General features: G+C 42.9%; 1 protein-coding gene across 3 annotated transcripts in view; it reads right to left on the bottom strand.

Annotated features, from left to right (window-relative positions):
- Positions 1–3,821: 3,821 nt before the first annotated feature.
- Positions 3,822–24,661, bottom strand: part of khnyn (KH and NYN domain containing) — a 53,323-nt gene continuing 32,483 nt past the window's right edge. The window contains exons 4-10 of one of the 3 annotated variants that reach the window (XM_079810691.1): positions 22,360–23,684; positions 17,016–17,146; positions 16,719–16,815; positions 5,017–5,124; positions 4,800–4,901; positions 4,389–4,673; positions 3,822–4,325 (exon numbers count right to left, since the gene is read on the bottom strand). In XM_079810691.1, the coding sequence (XP_079666817.1) occupies positions 4,424–4,673; positions 4,800–4,901; positions 5,017–5,124; positions 16,719–16,815; positions 17,016–17,146; positions 22,360–23,684 (2,013 nt within the window). In that variant the 3' untranslated portion in view covers positions 3,822–4,325; positions 4,389–4,423. Of the gene's footprint in view, positions 4,674–4,799; positions 4,902–5,016; positions 5,125–16,718; positions 16,816–17,015; positions 17,147–22,359; positions 23,685–24,661 lie in introns of all 3 variants that reach the window. The other 2 variants (XM_079810693.1, XM_079810692.1) reach the window with 2 other exon arrangements.

Below are 24,661 nucleotides of genomic sequence, written 5' to 3'. Positions count from 1 at the left end.
TGATATAACTACTAACCCTTCGGTCGCATATCTCGTTTTATAATATTCCCTGGAAAAAGGTGTGGTCTTTACCCAATAAATGTTTAATTGTGAATAAGGTTAAAGAGGTATCGTATAAATTGCTTCATCGCTTGTACCCTGTGGATCTTTATATTAAAAAAATGTTTCCAGAGAAGGATCCTCTTGTGGAACCTTAGATGAATCTGTCCCTCATCTCTTTTGGGAATGTGTCCATGTAAATATTTTTGGGAAATGTTTTTGTTTATTTATAAGTTCTTCACTTGTAGACAACTTTTCTTTGTCATACAAGGATATTTTGTTTGGTTTCTATCACGTTGATAAGAATCTAAAGGACAAATATTTTCTAATAAATCTATTTATCTTACTAGCTATATTTCTTTTACATAAGTGCACATTTCTGTCTGTAATGCCCCTATTTAATATATTTTGTAAAGATTTGAAGTACTACTTAGAAACAATATCTACCTCCAGCAATGTTAAAGCCTTAAAATCCATGACATTGTGCACATCATATAATATTCAGTATTTCCTGTAATGTACATGTGCTCTGGGACATTTTGTCTGATTGCTAATAAGTGTCTCTTGAGACGCCTCTATTTTATATAATGTCATTTATATTACCCCTGGCCCTCTATCCATTTTGTTTTGCATTGATCTTTTTATTTTTATTTAGTTTTTTGTATGATTTATGTTGTTGTCAAAAGGGTTAAGAGCGCTCAATTTCAAATAGGAATTTGTCTTACTCTGTTGATATTTGTAATAATTTGAGTAAAACATGAAATAAACAGACATGGCATGATAGCCTACATGTAGAATTTTTTTCTGTTTTACAATTTTAATGTTTTAAAATAGGCGAATAAAGTGCACAAGTAACATTAGAGCCTCTTCTTTTTCATTGATTGGCAGATTGTAACGCAACAGCTCATTACCGCCACCAAGAGGCAACAATTATAAATTGTAATTCATTTTATTCATTGTTATTTTTACAGTCATTTGAGTAGGCTAATCCATGAAATAAGCGGACATAGCCTATGTTGACTGGCATGCTTTAAAAATAGGCAAATAAAGTGTATTGAGTACACACACACACACACACACACACACACACACACACACACACACACACACACACACACACACACACACACACACACACACACACACACACACACACACACACACACACACACACACACACACACACACACACACACACACACACACACACACACACACACACACACACACACACACATCTCCAAAGTGGATTTACATAAACCATATACATCTTAAAGATAAAGATGCTTACTAAATGTTTATTTTTTACATCGAACAGGAACATTTTCGATAAGTTTTATAAATATTCAATCCGGTTTTCAGTCAATCTTGTCAGGTTGGGTTAGTTTTTCAGTAACTGTATATCCATTATAATCAGCAGTTTATTGCAGATTTATTTGAATGAAAAACTACTCTTTACAATTACAAATGTTCTGAAATAAACGGCCTTTGAAAGGACGCCTAGACTTTTCTTGACATTTCTGGGAGTATCATCCTCAAATTTGAATCATAACATGATTAGACATCCAGTTTTATATTGAAGATATTTTCAGGCTCTTAACATTCAAGTCTCATAAAAGTGAATAATAAAATAAAAAACGTGAGTCACTTACATGTATAATCCTCTGTTCCCGTGTTACTTTGAGTTATTATGACTCTTGGGTAGCAACATTTCAAGTGTCTAGTTTAAAATAAGAGCAGATTTATGAATATAGACCATAGAGTTTAAGAGCTGCAGACATTTTCATTTGGGTATGTCGTTTTCAGAAAATTCTCAAAACTAGGGGCGCCGGTTAAGATGTTAAGAATTAAACTACATTTGACCCGGAAGTACGCAGACATCTTTTTGTCGGGTGCTGTTGCCATGGTAAATCATAATCTCGGAGCTCCATTGATCGTGGCTTTTCATAGTCGTGGTGCACGCGCTTAACCCTTAACCGTCCCTCAATAGGGTTTACGCTTGAGTCCCTTGGGCTCAGATAGACCCCAAACTTTTACAGAGCGATTGCATAAGGAAATATACATTTTTTACATGGAAAACTATATATCATTTTTTTTATTTACTTCTCAACTATACATTTATGCTGTGTTTTTGAGGGTATTTGGTAGTTTTTTACCTATTTACTGCACAAATACTTAACTATGTCATAAATTGGCTCATTAAAAAAAAATGTTTTATGAAAAAATCACTTGAATGATGATCTTAAATAAATATAAATAGTTTTTGGACATTGCTCTATGTGTTAGGGATAGAATACCGCCATCTGTAGGTTTGTGGAAAAACTTTAGGAATTATAGTTAAAGAGAGAAAGAGAGAGTGCAATGACCACATTATCCACTAGAGATCCATAGGGAAGTTATGCAAAAGTTAAGCTGCCTTTCATCTTTCTTTTATTTGCCCTTTTCCTTCTCTTTCTCATGATTGTTCCATGTTGCATTTGTGCTCTAGTATTTGTCCTTCATTTATGTATGGAATTTTTTCAGATTTATGCCAGTTTTGTTGATTTTATTTGACAGTTTCTATAAAAATGCTCTCTGTTGCAGTCACACACGTGTGTGTGTGTGTGTGTGTGTGTGTGTATGAGACACAAAGTTCGTTCCACTTTGTGTTTATGCTCTAGGACCAGATCTTGATATACATTTTTTACAAACAAAGTGAAAAAAAAGCATTTTTTACATTTTCCCATTCATTGCCAAAATCTAAAAAAATGCTCCAAACACCTGTGTGTGTGTGTGTGTGTGTGTGTGTGTGTGTGTGTGAGTGAACATGCTTGTTCCATATTGCATTTGTGCTGTAGTATTAGTCCTTCATTTATGTATGAAAATCTTTCAGATTTATGCCAGTTTTGTTGATTTTATTTGCCAATTTCAATAAAAAATGCTCTGTTGCAGTCACACACGTGTGTGTGTGTTTGTGTGTGTGTATGAGATAGAAGGTTCGTTCTACTTTGTGTTTATGCTCTAGTACCAGACCTTGATATAAATGTAGAAATGTTCAGATTTATACTGGATTTAGTTCTTTTTTTCTGACAAAAAAAAGTGAATTTTTTTTTTTTTTACACTTTCCCATTCATTTTCAATGTGGGGTCAATCTGACCCCGAGGGACTTAAACGGCAAAACATTTTTTACACACCTTTAGAACAACCAAATCAAGTCCAGATTTTTTGTGCATGTTTAGATAGATTTAGTTAAAGTCACAGAGTCTCATGGCCCTGAGATGAAGGGAACACTTTTTAAAAATGGAGGAAAAGTCCAGTGGGGTCAGCTGGAGCCCAAGGGCCGATCAAGGGTTAAAGCCGGTGCACACTGCGCGATTTTGGCCACGATTTGGCCGTCTGAGACAAATGTTTAAATCCTAAAAGATTTCTCTGATCCTAGACTAAAATCTGAAGTCTTTGATCCTCAGTTTGACATGTGCACGACAGCCGATTAATGACCGTTGCGATCACATTTTACCTCGGACAAAATTCTGTCAGTGTCAGAAGATTTGAGGCCCAATCCTGCAGTGTGACTTCTCCTAGGGCAGCCGTCAAACCAAGAACCAATAGGAGCGCAGAACCTGATGACAACATCCAATCACAACAGGGAACATGTGGAGAAGAGTCCGGCGGATGAAGAATGCCACCGCTTGGTTTTGTGGCGCACCGTTACCGATGATTTTTTCTTGTCCTGTGTGCAACACTGTGGTCAACTTTTGCTGTATTAATATGTGCTTTATAAATAAACTGAACATTGAAACCCGTTTCATTTATTGGATTTAATAGGGACATTGCATGTTAAAGAACATCCGTATAAAAATACAAAATGTAAACATGCTCAATTACATCCGCAGTGATGAAAGCAAAAACATTTTAAAATAAACTCTTTAATTTAAAAAAATATTTTTCATTTTGCCCATTTTCATTATTCTTACTTTAAGAAAGGAGCATATGAAAATAAATATTCCTCACCATTTCAGACAGTGTCACCGCTTTACACAGGCCCTCATCGGTGAACATTAGTGTAGCCACTAACTAACAATGGGCAGTATACATTTCAAAACCTTTATCTGTGTTCATTTAGTAAAAATATAATCGTTCATTGTTTATTAAGTGTATTGAGTAATGTTAACGATTAGATTTTAAAAATGTTGATATTAAAATGAAATAAAAGTATTGCTCATGTTCACTAATGGAGCCTGGGTAAAGTGTGTTTATCGCCCTCAGTACAAGCACATGAATAGCACTTCATCAAATATAAATTATGACTGAGATGTAGATGTATAATAATAACCCTGAATGGGTTATTCCTGCTGTTGCAGGATTATGACTGAGATGTAGATGTATAATCATAACCCTGAATGGGTTATTCCTGCTGTTGCAGGATGAGGTCTGAGAGCCGGCCGAGGTCTCGGAGCGCCGGGTGGCACTGAAGGGTCATGATGATGATGCTCTCCTGGCCTGGGAAGATGGGCAGTAAACTCTGCTGCAGCTTCAGCGTCTCCTCCGCCGACCTCTCCCTGACCTCCTGACCCCTGACCCCAGGGTGAGCGCGCGGCGAGGAGAAGGACGCGGACGCTCCTGCAAACGTGTGACTTCCTGGAGCAGGCGAGCCGCTGATGGGAAAACATCAACAACAGTTCTATTACAACAGGCTTGGGTTCGTGTTCCTGGAAGAGAAAGACCTTTTTTATCTGATTTTAGAGAACACTAGCATGAGGATTGGCTCACACAGATGTTACCTGTTGAGTTTGTGCAGGAAGTCTCTTAGGTGCGGCCCGCCGCGGCCCAGAGGATCGTCAGGCAGCATGAAGAGATCTCCAGCGAACACATACTGTAGCAGACTGAGACAAGCCCTTCATCACTCAACCACTGATGTCAAGCCTTTCACAGGCCCCTTTAAAGAGCCCCATTATGCCCAAAAGCTGCAGCTGTAGTGTCAATGTCTGCAGACATTACCTCTTCTTTATGATGTCTCTCCACGCGGGCGATTCGTCCACTAGATCTCTCAGGTTGTCGTTTGTCACGATCACTCCATTGGTCTTCTGTGCCAGCGCCAGCATGAACCTGAAGAACAGCCACCCGTTATCTGAAGAGTTACCTGCTTATCTATCATCACATCACAGCTAACACTCAAGATTCAGGACAGAATTCAAGATCCATGCTTTCAATCGCATATGAAATGACCTTCCGTTTGGATTACACAGTTTTAACCACTAAACTAATACAATAATGCATGTCTGTCATCGTTTCCTCACACTCAGGTCATTCAAACCCGTATAACTCACTTCTAAAGATGATATTTTAAAGGACGTCTTATTTCTCAAAATGAAGTAAGAAAGTCATGCACGAGTAAACGGGGACAGAAGGGTAATTTCTGGGTGAAACGGGGACAGATTTCTGGGTGAAACGGGGACAGAAGGGTCATTCCTGGGTGAAACGGGGACGGAAGGGTCATTTCTGGGTGAAACGGGGACAGAAGGGTCATTTCTGGGTGAAACGGGGACAGAAGGGTCATTCCTGGGTGAAACGGGGACGGAAGGGTCATTTCTGGGTGAAACGGGGACAGAAGGGTCATTCCTGGGTGAAACGGGGACGGAAGGGTCATTTCTGGGTGAAACGGGGACAGAAGGGTCATTCCTGGGTGAAACGGGGACAGAAGGGTCATTCCTGGGTGAAGCGGGGACAGAAGGGTCATTTCTGGGTGAAGCGGGGACAGAAGGGTCATTTCTGGGTGAAACGGGGACAGAAGGGTCATTCCTGGGTGAAGCGGGGACAGAAGGGTCATTTCTGGGTGAAGCGGGGACAGAAGGGTCATTTCTGGGTGAAGCGGGGACAGAAGGGTCATTTCTGGGTGAAACGGGGACAGAAGGGTCATTCCTGGGTGAAACGGGGACAGAAGGGTCATTTCTGGGTGAAGCGGGGACAGAAGGGTCATTCCTGGGTGAAACGGGGACAGAAGGGTCATTCCTGGGTGAAGCGGGGACAGAAGGGTCATTTCTGGGTGAAGCGGGGACAGAAGGGTCATTTCTGGGTGAAACGGGGACAGAAGGGTCATTCCTGGGTGAAACGGGGACAGAAGGGTCATTCCTGGGTGAAACGGGGACGGAAGGGTCATTCCTGGGTGAAACGGGGACAGAAGGGTCATTCCTGGGTGAAACGGGGACGGAAGGGTCATTTCTGGGTGAAACGGGGACAGAAGGGTCATTCCTGGGTGAAACGGGGACAGATTTCTGGGTGAAACGGGGACAGAAGGGTCATTCCTGGGTGAAACGGGGACGGAAGGGTCATTTCTGGGTGAAACGGGGACAGAAGGGTCATTTCTGGGTGAAACGGGGACAGAAGGGTCATTCCTGGGTGAAACGGGGACGGAAGGGTCATTCCTGGGTGAAACGGGGACGGAAGGGTCATTTCTGGGTGAAACGGGGACGGAAGGGTCATTCCTGGGGGACGGAAGGGTCATTTCTGGGTGAAACGGGGACAGAAGGGTCATTCCTGGGTGAAACGGGGACAGAAGGGTCATTCCTGGGTGAAGCGGGGACAGAAGGGTCATTTCTGGGTGAAGCGGGGACAGAAGGGTCATTTCTGGGTGAAACGGGGACAGAAGGGTCATTTCTGGGTGAAGCGGGGACAGAAGGGTCATTTCTGGGTGAAACGGGGACAGAAGGGTCATTCCTGGGTGAAACGGGGACAGAAGGGTCATTTCTGGGTGAAGCGGGGACAGAAGGGTCATTCCTGGGTGAAACGGGGACAGAAGGGTCATTCCTGGGTGAAGCGGGGACAGAAGGGTCATTTCTGGGTGAAGCGGGGACAGAAGGGTCATTTCTGGGTGAAACGGGGACAGAAGGGTCATTCCTGGGTGAAACGGGGACAGAAGGGTCATTCCTGGGTGAAACGGGGACGGAAGGGTCATTCCTGGGTGAAACGGGGACAGAAGGGTCATTCCTGGGTGAAACGGGGACGGAAGGGTCATTTCTGGGTGAAACGGGGACGGAAGGGTCATTTCTGGGTGAAACGGGGACAAAAGGGTCATTCCTGGGTGAAACGGGGACAGAAGGGTCATTCCTGGGTGAAACGGGGACGGAAGGGTCATTTCTGGGTGAAGCGGGGCCAGAAGGGTCATTTCTGGGTGAAACGGGGACAGAAGGGTCATTTCTGGGTGAAACGGGGACAGATTTCTGGGTGAAACGGGGACAGAAGGGTCATTCCTGGGTGAAACGGGGACAGAAGGGTCATTTCTGGGTGAAACGGGGACGGAAGGGTCATTTCTGGGTGAAACGGGGACAGAAGGGTCATTCCTGGGTGAAACGGGGACAGAAGGGTCATTCCTGGGTGAAACGGGGACGGAAGGGTCATTTCTGGGTGAAGCGGGGCCAGAAGGGTCATTTCTGGGTGAAACGGGGACAGAAGGGTCATTTCTGGGTGAAACGGGGACAGAAGGGTCATTCCTGGGTGAAACGGGGACGGAAGGGTCATTTCTGGGTGAAACGGGGACAGAAGGGTCATTTCTGGGTGAAACGGGGACAGAAGGGTCATTCCTGGGTGAAACGGGGACGGAAGGGTCATTTCTGGGTGAAACGGGGACGGAAGGGTCATTTCTGGGTGAAACGGGGACAGAAGGGTCATTCCTGGGTGAAACGGGGACAGAAGGGTCATTCCTGGGTGAAACGGGGACGGAAGGGTCATTTCTGGGTGAAGCGGGGCCAGAAGGGTCATTCCTGGGTGAAACGGGGACGGAAGGGTCATTTCTGGGTGAAGCGGGGACGGAAGGGTCATTTCTGGGTGAAACGGGGACAGAAGGGTAATTTCTGGGTGAAACGGGGACAGAAGGGTCATTTCTGGGTGAAACGGGGACAGATTTCTGGGTGAAACGGGGACAGAAGGGTCATTCCTGGGTGAAACGGGGACAGAAGGGTCATTTCTGGGTGAAACGGGGACGGAAGGGTCATTTCTGGGTGAAACGGGGACGGAAGGGTCATTTCTGGGTGAAACGGGGACAGAAGGGTCATTCCTGGGTGAAACGGGGACAGAAGGGTCATTCCTGGGTGAAACGGGGACGGAAGGGTCATTTCTGGGTGAAGCGGGGCCAGAAGGGTCATTTCTGGGTGAAACGGGGACAGAAGGGTCATTTCTGGGTGAAACGGGGACAGAAGGGTCATTCCTGGGTGAAACGGGGCCGGAAGGGTCATTTCTGGGTGAAGCGGGGACAGAAGGGTCATTTCTGGGTGAAACGGGGACAGAAGGGTCATTTCTGGGTGAAACGGGGACAGAAGGGACATTTCTGGGTGAAACGGGGACAGAAGGGTCATTCCTGGGTGAAACGGGGACGGAAGGGTCATTCCTGGGTGAAACGGGGACGGAAGGGTCATTTCTGGGTGAAGCGGGGACAGAAGGGTCATTTCTGGGTGAAACGGGGACAGAAGGGTCATTTCTGGGTGAAGCGGGGACAGAAGGGTCATTTCTGGGTGAAACGGGGACAGAAGGGTCATTTCTGGGTGAAGCGGGGACAGATTTCTGGGTGAAACGGGGACAGAAGGGTCATTCCTGGGTGAAACGGGGACAGAAGGGTCATTTCTGGGTGAAACGGGGATGGAAGGGTCATTCCTGGGTAAAACAGGGACGGAAGGGTCATTCCTGGGTGAAACGGGGACAGAAGGGTCATTTCTGGGTGAAACGGGGACAGAAGGGTCATTTCTGGGTGAAACGGGGACAGAAGGGTCATTTCTGGGTGAAGCGGGGACAGATTTCTGGGTGAAACGGGGACAGAAGGGTCATTCCTGGGTGAAACGGGGACAGAAGGGTCATTCCTGGGTGAAACGGGGACGGAAGGGTCATTCCTGGGTGAAACGGGGACGGAAGGGTCATTTCTGGGTGAAGCGGGGACAGAAGGGTCATTTCTGGGTGAAGCGGGGACAGAAGGGTAATTTTGGGTGAAGCGGGGACAGAAGGGTCATTTCTGGGTGAAGCGGGGACAGAAGGGTCATTTCTGGGTGAAGCGGGGACAGAAGGGTAATTTCTGGGTGAAACGGGGACAGAAGGGTCATTTCTGGGTGAAACGGGGACAGAAGGGTCATTTCTGGGTGAAACGGGGACAGAAGGGTAATTTTGGGTGAAGCGGGGACAGAAGGGTCATTTCTGGGTGAAGCGGGGACAGAAGGGTCATTTCTGGGTGAAACGGGGACAGAAGGGTCATTTCTGGGTGAAGCGGGGACAGAAGGGTCATTTCTGGGTGAAACAGCCCTTCTGGAGCTGTAGGAGCCGCATTTGAGTTTATTTTTTGGTTTCATAATTTACTTATAATTGTCTTTTCTGTTGCATTTGAGTGGTACACCTTCTACAGCCAGACAGGGCGCTATCCTATAAGTTGGAGCTTGAAGCGCAGAAGGAGAGAACAGAAGGAGAAGGCGTGCCAGCAGATACAGTCTTTGACCTCGGCCTGGATCTGAGTTACTGGAGCTTGGCCTGTATGAGAAAGCTGAGAAAGCTGAACTCCAAGCGCTACAAAGGAACGTTTAAAGACATTTTTGTTTTGTACTTTATATTTTTTTTGCAATAAAATTCGACAAGCATTCAACGACAACACTCTTGGATTTTCTTGGATTCGGGCTGTGAGTCTGACCCTGTACTCGCATTCTCCAGGTGGTTGGAAACAATAACAGGGGGTTACAGGAAAAACCCAACATTGTTTTTGCCACTACATTTCGTCAAAGACTTGCTGTGAATTGATCAAAGACAGATTTATGTTGAAACTACGTGATATGAAGACAAAGGAAGTGTCGGTCTAAGTGAGACAAGCCAAACAAAGAAACACGTGGAGGTATGTGCTTTCAAAGTGAATAATATTTGAAGGATATAGAAACCAATCTCACCGCAGGTTTGTGAGTTGGTGAACTGTGACAAACAATTAAGAGCGGTGTAAGGCAGTTTGCCGTTGTGAAAACACAGCCAAATTGGAACGAATTAAATGCAAAGATATGTTGATTTAAGGAATGAATACAAACTGCTTTCAACATTTTTGAGAACTTTTTCATTGATTGAAGTAAGATAAATACCTTCTGAGATTTTGGGAAGTTTTTTTTTTGTTGAGAATAATGGCTGATTCTAACAAAGAAGAAACAAACCCTCTTAAAGACATGAGTGAAACTGTTGCGCAATTGCGCTCATCTAGAGGAGGAAAAATGTCACATGTAACACGGAGGATGAACATTGTGAATGATTTAATGACTAGTCCGGAATTTCTGGATGAAGTTAAACAAAACATGATTAAGTTTAATACATTTCTTGAAGAGTTCAAAGCCGTGCATGTCTCCTATAGTGAAATGTTGGATGAGGAAGCAAATCAAGAAGACCACGAAACATGGTATCAGCCTAGATGGGTACAGATAACGGCTTTTATAGCTAACGTTGAAAATTGGATTTCAGCCATAGAAAACCCAGGTTCCCAAGCCATAGTTGAAGCCACCTCTTCTGTCACCCAAATAGATGATTATGATACTGATACTGATGCACAATCATTTAGATCACATACATCGTCTGTATCATTGCGCATTAGTGCAGAGGCAGAGAGAGTAGCTTTAATGGCTAAAGCTGCAAAGCTGCAAGAAAGGCATGCAATTGAGGAGCAGGAGCATATTCTGAGGAAAAAGAGAGAAGCTTTAGAGTTGCGTTCTGAAATTGAAGCCACTACTGCAAAAATTAATTATCTGAAAGAAGTTGAAGTAGAAATGTATAAACCTGACCAGTCTGATGTCACAGATGAAGTGAAGACAAAATCAACAGTGACACATGTACCATTGGATGAGAAGCTTGATAGCTCACTTTATTTCCATGAAGGGACTTCCCCAGTAGTTAAAACCAGGCCAGGTGTTCAAGTTCAATTTCCTCCTCACAACAGACCTGTTTTTCAGCCCCTGGCTAACAGTGATATCCGGCCACAACTACAGCAGACCTCAGCTCGCAGTATTCCTCCTGTCATTCCCCAGTCAACAAGGTCAGTCCCAGCCATTCAGTCCACTGTACCTCAAGGGCAAATTCTTACACCCAGTTCAGCACAAGAAAGCCACATGATTAAAATTCTGGAAAGGCAGAGTGAATTAACGAAGATTCTTATGAAACAGCAACTTCTGTCTACACTACCGCAAGGTAGCATTCCACTCTTTGATGGCCAAGTTCTTGAGTACAAGTCATTCATTCACTCCTTTGAAAATATGGTTGAAAGCAAAACTGATAACAATAAAGATAGATTGCAGTTTCTTATTCAATATACTAGAGGCCTAGCACAAAGGCTAGTCAAGAGCTGTGAGTACTTGTCACAAGATAGAGGCTACAAGAGAGCAAAGGAGTTGCTAAAGGAAAATTTTGGAAACGAATACAAGATCTCTTGTGCTTACTTGGAAAAAGCCCTATCCTGGTCCCAAATAAAATCTGAGGATTTTAAATCACTACAGGATTATGCCATGTTCCTTAGGAGCTGCTGCAATGCTATGGAGGAAATGGAATATATGGAGGAGCTGGATACAGTCTCCAATATGAGAAGCATTGTGCTCAAGCTGCCATACAAGCTTCGGGAGAGATGGCGTAACAAGGCTTATGAGCTGCAAGAACAACGTAGTCGTAGGGTAAGGATTTTAGATCTAGTCTGCTTTATTGAAACACAAGCTCGTATAGCAGCTGATCCAGTATTTGGTGACCTTCAAGATCAGTCGGCTAGTAGAGCCAAGGCTAGATCCCCAGTCAAATCACAGGCCTCGAAGTCATCTGGCAGTAGTTTTGCCACTAGTATAGCTATTGCCCAAAAGCAGATGAAGTTTGATCTTTCTTGCCCCTTCTGTAGCTTAAGACACACATTGGACTTGTGTAAAGACTTTTTAAAGATAACACATAGAGACAAGCTCAGTTTTATAAAGACTAAAGGCATATGCTTTGGATGTCTCTCCACAGGCCACATTAGCAGAGACTGCAAAAGACATCTCAGCTGTAAAGTATGTAAGCAAGCTCACCCTAGTGTCCTACATATTGAGGCCAAAGATAGTATCATCAAAAAGGCAGAGAGACCCTCTGATGTTGCAAGCAATGCATCAGCAGGGTTATGTGGTCATATAGGGGCCGGAGACCAAGAGAGTGTGCTGTCCATTGTCCCAGTTCAGGTTAAGGCAGCAAAGGGCAGCCAAGTCTTACAGGTGTATGCTCTCCTGGACCCTGGATCCTCCGCCACCTTCTGCTCCGAGGATCTTATGTTTCGACTCAATCTGAAGGGAAGAAAAACACACATTCTTCTACGCACAAAGAATCAAGAAAAAACTGTTCCGACTCATGTCGTCTCTGAAATGGAAGTTTCCGCACTGGACAGCAATAACTTCTTACCTCTTCCTGATCTTTTCACTCAAAAAGAAATGCCAGTTACCACAAACAGCATTCCCAAGCAGAAAGACTTAGCTCAATGGAAGTATCTAAGTCGAGTCAAACTTCCCAGCATTAATTCAAAGGTGGAGCTGTTGATTGGCACAAATGCTCCAAAGTGCATAGAACCATGGGAGGTTGTTAATAGTCAAGATGGGGGCCCCTACGCAGTTAGAACCTTATTGGGGTGGGTTGTAAACGGGCCACTGAGAAGTGCTGATGGTAGTGCAGAGAATGTGACTGTGTATAGGATATCAGTTACAAGTCTAGAACAGCTTCTGATCTCACAGTATAATCAGGATTTCAGTGAGGTAGCATCTGAGGAGAAGACCGAAATGTCAGTTGAGGACAGAAGGTTTTTAGAAATAGCCAATGAGGCGGTCTTACAAGATGGACATTACTATCTGAAGTTGCCCTTTAGGAAAACTGATGTCAGCATGCCTAACAATCGCCAAGTTGCAGAACAGCGCCTCCAAACTTTGAAAAGGAAAATGAAAAAAGATGAACAATACAAACAGGAATATGTTGCCTTTATCAATGACATCTTTATGCAGAGGAGGTCCCAAAGGAAGAACTCACACAGGCACCTGGAAAGGTATGGTACATACCACACCATGGAGTGTATCACCCCAAAAAGAAGAAACTTAGAGTGGTGTTTGATTGTGCAGCTACTTACAAAGGTGTATCCCTCAACACAGAGCTACTACAGGGTCCTGATCTGACCAATTCTCTTGTCGGAGTCATTTGGAGATTCCGCAAAGAACCCATTGGAATTATGGCTGACGTTAGGTCAATGTTCCATCAGGTGGGAGTAGAGAAATCAGGTGTGGACTACTTGCGCTTTCTGTGGTGGCCACAGGGTGACACCAGTCAAACCCCAAAGGAATACCGTATGCTTGTGCACATATTTGGTGCAGTGTCCTCCCCAAGCTGCGCAAGTTTTGCATTACGAAAAACTGCTGATGACAATGAAAGCTGTTTTCCCCTTCAGGTAACTGAAACAATCCGGCACAACTTTTATGTGGATGACTGTGTCAAGTCTGTGGTTGAAGAGTCTGAAGCCATCCAGCTAGTAAAAGACCTCACTGCACTATGCTACAAAGGTGGATTCCAGCTGACTCAATGGGTCAGCAATAATCGGGCAGTTCTAGCATCCATTCCAAAAGAAAAATGGGCAAAAGAAATCAAAACACTGGATCTCGACAAAGACAGCCTACCAATGGAAAGAGCCCTGGGATTGCAGTGGTGTGTGGTCTCTGACCATTTCCAGTTTAACATCAATTTAAGCCAGAAGCCACATACCCGCAGAGGCATACTTTCTGTTGTAAGTTCCATTTTTGATCCCCTCGGGTTTCTTGCTCCTCTCATTCTACCAGCCAAGCAGTTGCTACAGGAGCTCTGCCAGAGAGGCTTTGGATGGGACGAACCTTTGCCCCAAGCTGTAGTAGACAGGTGGGAAGGATGGACAAACAGTTTAGAAAGACTAAAAGACTTCAGTGTTGCACGTTGTTTGAAACCAAAAGGCTATGGAACAACAAAGTGTGCGGAACTGCACCACTTTGCTGACGCCAGTGAGAGTGGCTATGGCTCAGTGAGCTACATAAGACAAACTAATGAACAGGACATTGTACATTCTCATGGGAAAATCTAGAGTCCTTCCTTTAAAGAACATCACAGTGCCACGTCTGGAGCTGGCCGCTGCAGCATTGTTGGTAAAGGTGGACAAAATGCTAAGGAGAGAACTACATCTACCATTAAAGCCCTCCGTTTTCTGGACGGACAGCCAAACCGTACTTAAGTACATTAGAAGTGACACTGCAAGATTTAAAACGTATGTAGCCAACAGGGTCTCGTTGATTCGGGATAACTCGGAGCTGTCTCAATGGAGATATGCAAGTAGTAAAGACAATCCAGCTGATGATTCCTCGAGAGGATTGAGTGCAGGTAAATTCATGGAACAAAGGAGGTGGATGCATGGCCCAGAGTTCCTATGGAAACCTGAGGAAAGTTGGTTAGAGGTGGAGGCATTGGGCTCAGTGTTACAGGATGATCCAGAGGTCAGGAGAAACACTACTGTGTTTACAACAGTGATAAACACTGAAACACCCACAGACCAACTTATTTCATACTTTTCAAATTGGATTAGGCTACTTAAAGCAGTGGCATGGTACATCAAACTAAAAAAGGCCTTGATACTGAGAATCAAAAAACAAAAGGGCTTCCCGTCGTATCAAGTCACTACCCGCTCCCACAGCCAAAAGGTGAGCTCCAAATCCGGTGGACAGCGCCTCACAGTGGAAGATCTCTTACAGGCAGAAAGGTCAGTTATCTCTTATGTTCAGAGGCAAGCATTCCCAGCTGAAATTACAACACTGCAAATGACCCCACCTAAAGTGAAAAGGAGCAGCAGGATCTGTAGGCTTGATCCTGTGCTAGACGAAGGCATCCTAAGAGTAGGTGGCCGGATGCATAAATCTGCCATGCCTGATGAAACTAAACACCCCTGTATCTTGCCCAAAGATTCACACATTTCAATTCTTCTTTTAAGACACATTCATGAACGTTGTGGTCACAGTGGCAGGAACCACATGCTCTCAGAGCTACGTAAGAAATATTGGATTATTAAGGCCAACTCCTTAGCAAGAAAGGTGCTCTCAAGATGTGTTGTATGTCGACGTGTGAAGGGCAAAGCAGGTGAGCAAAAAATGGCAGATTTGCCACTAGAAAGAATCCTACCTGACCTCCCTCCCTTTACCAATGTCGGATTGGACTACTTTGGCCCGATTGAAGTGAGGCGAGGAAGAAGCACCATCAAAAGGTATGGAGTTCTGTTTACATGTATGTCTAGCAGAGCTATTCATTTGGAAGTAGCTTTCTCATTAGACACTGACTCATGCATTCACGCTTTGAGGAGATTTGTTTGCAGAAGGGGGCAGATTTAGCACATCAGATCTGACAACGGAACAAACTTGGTGGGTGCTCAGGTGGAACTCAAGAAAGCTCTGGCGACACTGGACAAGTTGAAGATCCAGGATGCCCTGTTTCCTGATGGAATCGAGTGGAGTTTCAACCCACCAGCTGCATCGCACCATGGCGGAGTCTGGGAAAGGCTTATAAGATCTGTTCGTTGTGTGCTGAACTCCACACTCCATCAACAGTCCATAGATGATGAAGGTCTTCAAACTCTATTCTGTGAGGTAGAGGCTATTCTAAACAACCGTCCTCTCTCCACAGTGTCCTCAGACCCATACGACCTAGAACCGCTGACCCCAAACCACCTCCTCCTGCTGAAAACCCAGCCCATTATGCCTCCTGGAATCTTCCCGAAGTCAGACCTTTATGCTAGACGCCGCTGGAAACAGGTCCAGTACATGGCAGATCTCTTCTGGCATAGATAGACTAAAGAATACCTTCTTCTACTCCAGGAAAGGCAAAAATGGACTGTAGTGAAGAAGAACCTGAATGTTGGAGATCTTGTTCTGGTGATTGACCCCACTGCTCCTAGAGGGTCATGGCCATTAGGAAGAGTTCTAGAAACCAAGCCTGATCGAAAGGGGCTGGTCCGATTCGTGAAGCTCCAGACACAGACTTCAATCCTTGATAGGCCTATTACCAAGCTGTGCCGAATCCTGGAAAATGAAGAGTGTCCGGTGCCTCTTAACCAATAAGGGATGTAATGTATACATATATATATATATATATATATATATACATATTTTTCTAAAAATATTAAGAGATTATTTGATTTCTGGCTCCTTTTTTGTATTTATTTTAAATAATTGATTCTATAGAGAACAATTAGGGGCCGGTGTGTAGGAGCCGCATTTGAGTTTATTTTTTGGTTTCATAATTTACTTATAATTGTCTTTTCTGTTGCATTTGAGTGGTACACCTTCTACAGCCAGACAGGGCGCTATCCTATAAGTTGGAGCTTGAAGCGCAGAAGGAGAGAACAGAAGGAGAAGGCGTGCCAGCAGATACAGTCTTTGACCTCGGCCTGGATCTGAGTTACTGGAGCTTGGCCTGTATGAGAAAGCTGAACTCCAAGCGCTACAAAGGAACGTTTAAAGACATTTTTGTTTTGTACTTTATATTTTTTTTGCAATAAAATTCGACAAGCATTCAACGACAACACTCTTGGATTTTCTTGGATTCGGGCTGTGAGTCTGACCCTGTACTCGCATTCTCCAGGTGGTTGGAAACAATAACAGGGGGTTACAGGAAAAACCCAACATTGTTTTTGCCACTACAGGAGCGTTTACCGGTCATCATAGGAGTTGATTCTCTTGCCCTCGACCTCTCTGGAGGGCGTGTACGAGACGAAGCCCAGGTCATGGAGCTCCGTCAGGTAGTGCTTCTCTACAGGAAACACAGAGACACAGATGAGGAACAGCCACACTCGTCAAGCTACAGTAACAGATCGATCGCTCTGAAGACTTCAGATGTTGAATCTAACAAGGCTTTCGGATCTAAATCCTGATCTGGAGTGTGTAAGAAAAGCCTGTTCTGTCTGAATCTGTACAGCGGGCATTCTTGGTCAGGCTTGAAGTGAGCATCACCTTTATTCCTGGAGTTATTCTTCTGCCTCCACTGGGGGATGAAGACGGTGATGTCCCGATGTCCTCTGGCCCAGAAGTGCTGAACAGCCAGAGCGATGCCTCGGCAGGAGAAGAACACTCCCAGCCCATGACTACAGAAGATCAGACCACAATCATCATCATCATCATCATCATCATCTTCATCATCATCATCATCATCTTCATCATCATCTTCATCATCATCATCATCTTCTGCTCAGGGCTATCTCAGCATTGAGGCTAGAGAACACTGTGAAAGTGCTGTTCACCCTCAGTATGTCCAGACACATAAACATGCTTTCAGCGAGACACATGTACTTGAGAAGAGAATGCATACATTTTTGGCAATTACTGTATTAGCAAATAAGACACAAATACTTTGGCCAGAATAGTAGATGTCACAGATGTATATTGACAGTATTGTGTAGAGGTTTCCACCTGAGATCTGGAGCCATAATACAGGGGTGTAAACTTGACTTTAGAACGATTTCAGCACCATTATATTATTCTCACTCAGAGATTGGCAGATCTATTAGTGAAATCTGTTGACTTTATCCATCTGTGTGTCATTATATGCCAACGGTGAGCGCTCAAACATGGGGAATAAGCACTTATTGCCCCAAGTTTGCATTATATAACTCAAGAAGTATTAAAGATATCTGAATCTCCTTTTAGATTCTGGTTCTTAACAAACTGTCCTTTTAAAATCTTGATTTTAAAGGCCGTCGATGGTCCAGTCCCAGAGATATGGAGATCTCAATGCGGTTCCAGGAGTAAACTGGTCAATTGAACACATTTTCAGTGGCCAAAACCCAAACGTGGGTCACTTTGATGATAGTTATTGTGTTTAAAGAGGAATGTCAGAAGAATAAATAACCCTAAACTAGAGATGTATCTCGCTTCACTCTATCAAAACAATTGAACACACCTCTCTGAGACACCAACAACAAAACATTTCTGAAGTTTACATATCTTTAATTCAAGAAGTGTTGAAGATAGCTTAATGTAACTTTAGATTATTTTTCCTATGAAACCTTTCTTATGTAATCTTCATTTTTAAGGCCCTGTATGGTTCAGGGATGTCAATGTGGTAACGTGTATTTGAACTCTTGTTGGCTTCTGAAGCTGTTCAAATGAACAAAATCCCTTCTTCCAAATAGCCCTGAAAAGTATTCAAATATAGATTCGTATAAATACACTTTTTTAAAGTAAATAACCATTTTCAGTGGATTTGTGGTACTCAGAGAGTTATGTTTTATGCAATTCTTTTGATAGAGGGAAACATTCATTTCTAGTTTAAACATTATTTATAGGGATGGAACGATTACGGGTTTCACGATAAAATGTACTGATGGTTAATAATATTTAAAATGTAATTATCATTAAAACCGTGTTTGATTATCATGATTTTGAAAACTGGCGGTAAATCCTGTCCAGCCTGACGCAGGCACAGCGCGAGACGTTTTCTGAATGAGAATGCAGATGAAACCACTAACTATTCTTCAGTACATTTCTCTTTAATTAATGGCACTCTTCACTACTGGTGCTGGGTCCTAGACTGTTACCCCAACAGTACAGTGCACAAAACAATCGTCCAGACAAGATGATCACAAGAAGTTATAGTAATAATTATAATAGTATTAATAGTACCAGAACCAGAACCAGAAAATATGACCATATCACACCAGTCCTCAGATCTTTACACTGGCTTCCAGTTACATTTAGGATCGATTTTAAAGTGCTATTACTTGTATATAAATCACTCAATGACCTAGGACCTCAATACATTGCAGATATGCTGATTAAATACAAACCCAACAGATCACTCAGATCATCAGGATCAAGTCAATTAGAAATACCAAGGGTTCACTCAAAGCAAGGAGAGTCTGCTTTTAGCTATTATGCCAGCCGTAGCTGGAACCAGCTTCCTGATCAGATCAGATGTGCTCCAACAGTAGCCACTTTCAAATCCAGACTCAAAACACATCTGTTCAGCTGTGCATTTACTGAATGAGCTGTGCCACTGTACGTGCTTTGTCCGAACTGCTTGCATTTTAATTTATATGCTTAAATTTAACCCTGTTTTTATTTTTATTTTTAATTATACTCTTTATTTTTATCTTTCAATATTTTCTTTATTTTTTATTTCTTTTAATTCCTATTATAACTGTAATATTTTTATTTCATTTCTGTGTAAAGCACTTTGAATTGCCACTGTGTATGAAATGTGCTATACAAATAAACTTGCCTTGCCTTAGTAAAGTCCTCTGATTTCATTTTCAATACAATCAAAAACAGCGACGCCAGACGCATTTGAATGAAACGAGAGGGCGTCCGCTGTGATGCGTGGATGTGCGCTGTTATAATGCGTTGCTATTGACGACGGGGATTATAAGGAAGGAAATCCCCCAGGATAGATCCTGCTCAAAAGCTGCATAGAGCTGCTTGATTTATTTGATGTTTGTTGATTTTCAAATACAAAACTTCAGTGTGTGCATCTCTTCTTTTTGAACATTTTCATCTCATTTGAACAAAACCGTGATAATACTGATAATCGTGATCATTTGGGTCACTATAATACCGATCCCTACTTATTTATTCTTCAGACATTTCTCTTTAAATGCAGGTCTCAGCTGTGTGCAAAGTGACCCATTTTTGGTTTTCGATCACTGAAAAAAAACAATTTACTCATGGAGCTGCTTTGAGATCGCCATGTCTCTGGGACTGAACCATCGAGGGCCTTTATAAATAAGATTGCAAAAGGAAAGTTTATTAAGAATGAGAATCTAGAAGGATATTAAGATATCGTTAATACTTCTTGAGTTACAGGCACGACAACTTTGGAAATGTATGGCACTCAGACAGGAATGTTCTCCGCAGTTGTGTTGATAGAAAAAACACAAGATACATTTCTAGTTTTAACATTATTTGTTCTTCAAGATATTCCTCTTTAAAAAAGTACCAGCTGTATGCAAAGTAGTGTTGTCAAAAGTACAGACTTCCTACTAACCTTAGTCGGTACTGACATTTTTTAAATTTGAGTGGAATCGTAAACACCTCTGGCCATTGTTCCCAGTACGATTCTGCTCAAAGCATCACATTTTATAAATGTTAATACCGTTGCGCTACCGAAGCCGGTACTTTAAAAACCCTAATGCAAAGTGACCCACTTTTGGTTTTTGGCCACTGAAAATGTGTAGAATTTACCGATTTACTCCAGGAGCCGGATTGAGATCTCCATATCTCTGGGACTGACCCATTGACGGTCTTTAAAATCAAGATTTTAAAAGGAACGTTTGTTAAGAACCAGAATCTAAAAGGAGATTCAGATATCTTTAATACTTCTTGAGTTATTTATCCTCCTGGGACCCAAGAATAGACTTTTGTCCACTGTAGTGGACATTATATTTTAGTGAATTTCTCTGACATCATACATGTCACATGTCACAGTCTGGATAAAGTAAAGAGCACATTCGGGGCTTTGCAGGGATACCAAATGTTTGGAGGTTTCATCAGGACAACAACTTCTTCTTGGTCTTTAAAAATGGCTGACATTAATGTTGAGCACTCTTATGGAAATATGATCATATTTTTTAATTAGAATTTAAATCTGATAAATTTTCAAATTGTTTGTTATAAATCAACATCTCAGGAAAATGTTATGGGGTTTCTAATCAAAATATGACTTTCTGTTACAGAACAGGGCATTGATTTCATAAATGACCACTATAGTGGACACCAGGATTTAAATCATGTTTATCAGGCATTTTGGAGACATAACAAGTGAACAGGGAAAGAAATTACATATCAATATTCCTACGAAATATTAGATATTATTTTGAAAATGTTGCCAATTTTTCCTCCCATTATTACACTTCTTTTTTCATTACATGTTGCACCAAGAACACATTAATATGCAAATTAGATGCAGTGAATAGATACATTGTATTGAATGGGAAAATCCAAGTATTGTCCTTTTACCCACATATTTCATAAAGTAAAATGGTATATGAATGCATTTCATTATATCTTTCATAACATAGTTCAGAATCATCTTTAAATAAAGTTTGTTTAAAAAAAACCCTGAAACCTAAAAATTGATTGATGAGTTAAAAATAAATCCCATTATTTTTGCCTATACATGCAATTTCATGTCATTTAATTTTTTTAACAACTCAGTCCTGGTGTCAACTACAGAGGACATATCATAACATATGAATAAAATATCATTTTTCAAAAATGTTTTTTTTTTCCATTTGTGTCTTATGCTCTAAACAATGTAATGACATAAAAAAAATACTAAATTCAAAAAACTTTTTTTTTCTGGGTCCCAGGAGGATATTGCAAACTTGGGACAATAAGTGCCTATTCCCCATGTTTGAGTGCTCACCGTTGGCATATAAATGACACAGATTGATAAAGTCAACAGATTTCACTAATAGATCTGCCAATCTCTGAGTGAGAATAAAATAATGATACTGCCATCTTTCTAAAGTCACGTTTACACCCCTGTATTATGGCTCCAGATCTCAGGTGAAAATTGTCATTCTGACCCTCCTCTACAAAACAGTAGGGGTGCACCGAAATTTTCAGCCGAAAATGGCATTATTGGTTTCTGCCGAAATAAAAAAAAACAGCCGAAAACGCAAACCGAAAATGAATGTGACCCGCCCCTCCCATCCGTGCGCAAGAGCTTCGGTTTCACTCACGGTCGAGCTGTTATCACGCATCTGCATATCAAAGATTAAGCATATCAGCGGTACGGAAGTATTTTAAAGTTTCAGCAATTTAAAATGTAAGTAAAAAAATAGTTGACATGCAGCAGCAGAACAGAGGCCCACTGCTTTTCTGAGATTTAGTGTGCAGTTATTCAGATAATTGTGGATCTTTTTTTGCACAACTGTTAAACTATTTTATTTGATGGAACATAAAACTTGGAGAATAATATTATTTGGTATTATTATTTATATTTATTGTTAAAAATATTTTAGGTTTTGTTATGTAACTATTGGTTTGTGATTTTTCATTTCAGATGCATTAAATGCAAGCAATTTATATATATAGATAGTATACGTTTTTAAGTTTCGTTTTTTGACCAAGTGCATCTTACATTTTCGGTTTCGGCCCAGAATTTTCATTTCGTTGCATCACTACAAAACAGTGATTACTCCGTCAATATACATCTGTGATATTTCATATTTGGGCTTTCATCAATATTTATGTTTGTGTTTGAACAGAAAAAAATATTAAGAAAATCAAAAAATTTTGCTGGGGAGTTTCCGAAATGTGTTTGCTTTGCCCCGGAATGCCCTATAGCGATGTTCACCTCATGGCCACATTGCTGCCGTCGATGATGAGCTGGCGCAGCATGGGGTCGCCCGGCTCGTCGGACAGCTGCAGACTGAAGGGCGTCCTGAGGCTCTCCAGGAACCGCTGAGGTCCCGTCACCACAGATGCCGCCGCCGCCGCTCTGGGTTTGGGCGCGATGGCGTGGTTGGAGGGATATGGGAAGCTGAGGTCCATGTTGGGTCTGATGCTCCGCGGAGGGGACTGGGCATGCAGATTGCCTGGCTGTGCGTCGGGGATCATGTTCTCCAAGGAGTATGTCGTCTGTGGTGGGCCTTTCACTGATGGGCGGCTCAGCGGGTCGAGTTTTGTGGCTCCCTTTCGGCTCCCAGTGGCAAGATCTGCCACTGCATTCGGCTCCATCGTCCAATCGTTTTGCCTGCCACCATTCCTCGGCCGGTTCCCCTCTTCGGCGTCTTGTTTCTGCAGTTGCATGAGCAGCTCGTGCGGCTGGAGTTCGGGCAGATTGCTGTACACCTCCATTACTCTGTCCTCAGTGTATCCACAAGTGGCCGCGGCCTTCTTCAACACCCCCAGGACAAAGTCTTCCTCTGTAGCGTTCTCCTCTCCTGCTTTACTGGCCTCAGGCATTTCCCCACTGGCGTTATTCTTTCGCTGGTCAGTTTTCTCATGCTCCTGCTGGATGAGATCCAGGACCTGCGAGGCTTCTTTGGGGCCGGTTCGGGCCAGGACGTTGTGCACCACCTCCTCTGTGAACCCCATGGCGGTGAAGAACTTGAGGAGGTGCTCGAACTCCTCTCTGCTCCCTGTGGACGACGGAAGGGCAGGAGTCTCGGATTCTGCTTCTTGCGCTGGAGACTCTGGGCTCTGAGGCGGTGTTGAGTCGAGGATGAAGCCTGGGGGGAACGGGCTGTGGGATTCCTCCGTGCCGTTAATCCGGTCATAAGCAGATTGGGGCTGCTGGGAATGTGAGATCTCTGCATTATGATTCGATCCTTTGATCCTCGGATCCTCCCATGAGCTATTGCCTTCCAATGGGATCAGACCTTCCTGGGACTGCTTTGCATGCGAGTCTAACCCGGACTGCTTCACCAAATCCAGCAGAGCCTCCTTCACCATCACCGGTAACACCAGCAGGTCGAGCGTGTGGCGGTCCTCCAGATTCTCCACCAGAGACTTGAAGGCCCGGCGAGACTCCAGGGATTCGCCTGCTATCCCAAGCCCAGCCTCGGCGCGCCGCCCCTGGCTCCTCCTGTATTTCTGCACCAGGTCTGTGATAAAGGAGTAGGCCTTCACCACAGGTTCTGCCAGCCCGGTGATGAGGAGAAAGCCTTGGGATCCCACCTGCAGGAGAGGGTTAGACAAACACAAGCTGGGTCATTATACGCCCGCTCTAACTATGGGACAGCGAGCAATTCAAGAGCAGAGACACAGAAAACTGGGGCAAAATGTTGCATTGTAATTTAGTTTCTCAGGTAACCTTTATCTTGTTTTAGGGTGCTCAGATATTTAGGGGACACTAAAACCTTAAAAGTATTTTAGTTTTTCCATCAAAACGTTAAGTTTTCCTAATGCCTAATAAATATGTGCATGTGACAGATGTTTGAAGTCAACATAAATCAAATCTTGTAATGCACATATCTCTTTTTTCACTGGTGGTGAAGTAACAAACAACACTTCTCCTACTTTTTATTTTTTATTTTATTTTTTTTATATATATTTTTTTATATTATCTTTTAGAAAAAAGATAAGATCTTTTTATAATTGCTTTTGGAAAAGCATGTTGAATTTTACATATTGTTGGGCATATGAAGTACAGTACGTTGCTTTAACATGTTTAACTTTTTAACACAGGAACAACAGAACTCAAAAGAGCGGGTGGCGGGGAAACCAAATTACTTCCATATTATTTATATTGTTCATTTAAACTTTTAAATCAGTGCACAATTCGTAAGGAGCAGCAGTGTTTACAGAAAATCAGATCTAAACGGTTTAACATATTCCGTCCACTTGGACCACATCTTATAGAAAGTGTCCCTCTGCATTTTCATTGAAAAGGACAGTTTTTCCATTATGTAGATCTCGTACACAATGTTTATCCAGTCCTCAGTTGTTGGTGGTTCTGGTTTAAGCCATCTCCTCGTTAAAGCCTTTTTACTTGCTGCCAATAAGATGTACAGAAGTTTCTTGTCCTTCGAGTCCAGTTTATCCGATGATATATTGCTGAGATATAAGGTATCAAAAGCAAATGGAAAAACAAATGCAAAAATATTCTGTATATGCTCATGAATTCTAGACCAATACTGAGAGATAACTTTGCA

Source organism: Gobio gobio, assembly GCF_949357685.1.
Source record: "Gobio gobio genome assembly, chromosome: 2".
Classification (NCBI taxonomy): domain Eukaryota; kingdom Metazoa; phylum Chordata; class Actinopteri; order Cypriniformes; family Gobionidae; genus Gobio; species Gobio gobio.
Note: the sequence above shows the minus strand (reverse complement) of the source record. Positions and strands in the feature narration are given on the sequence as shown.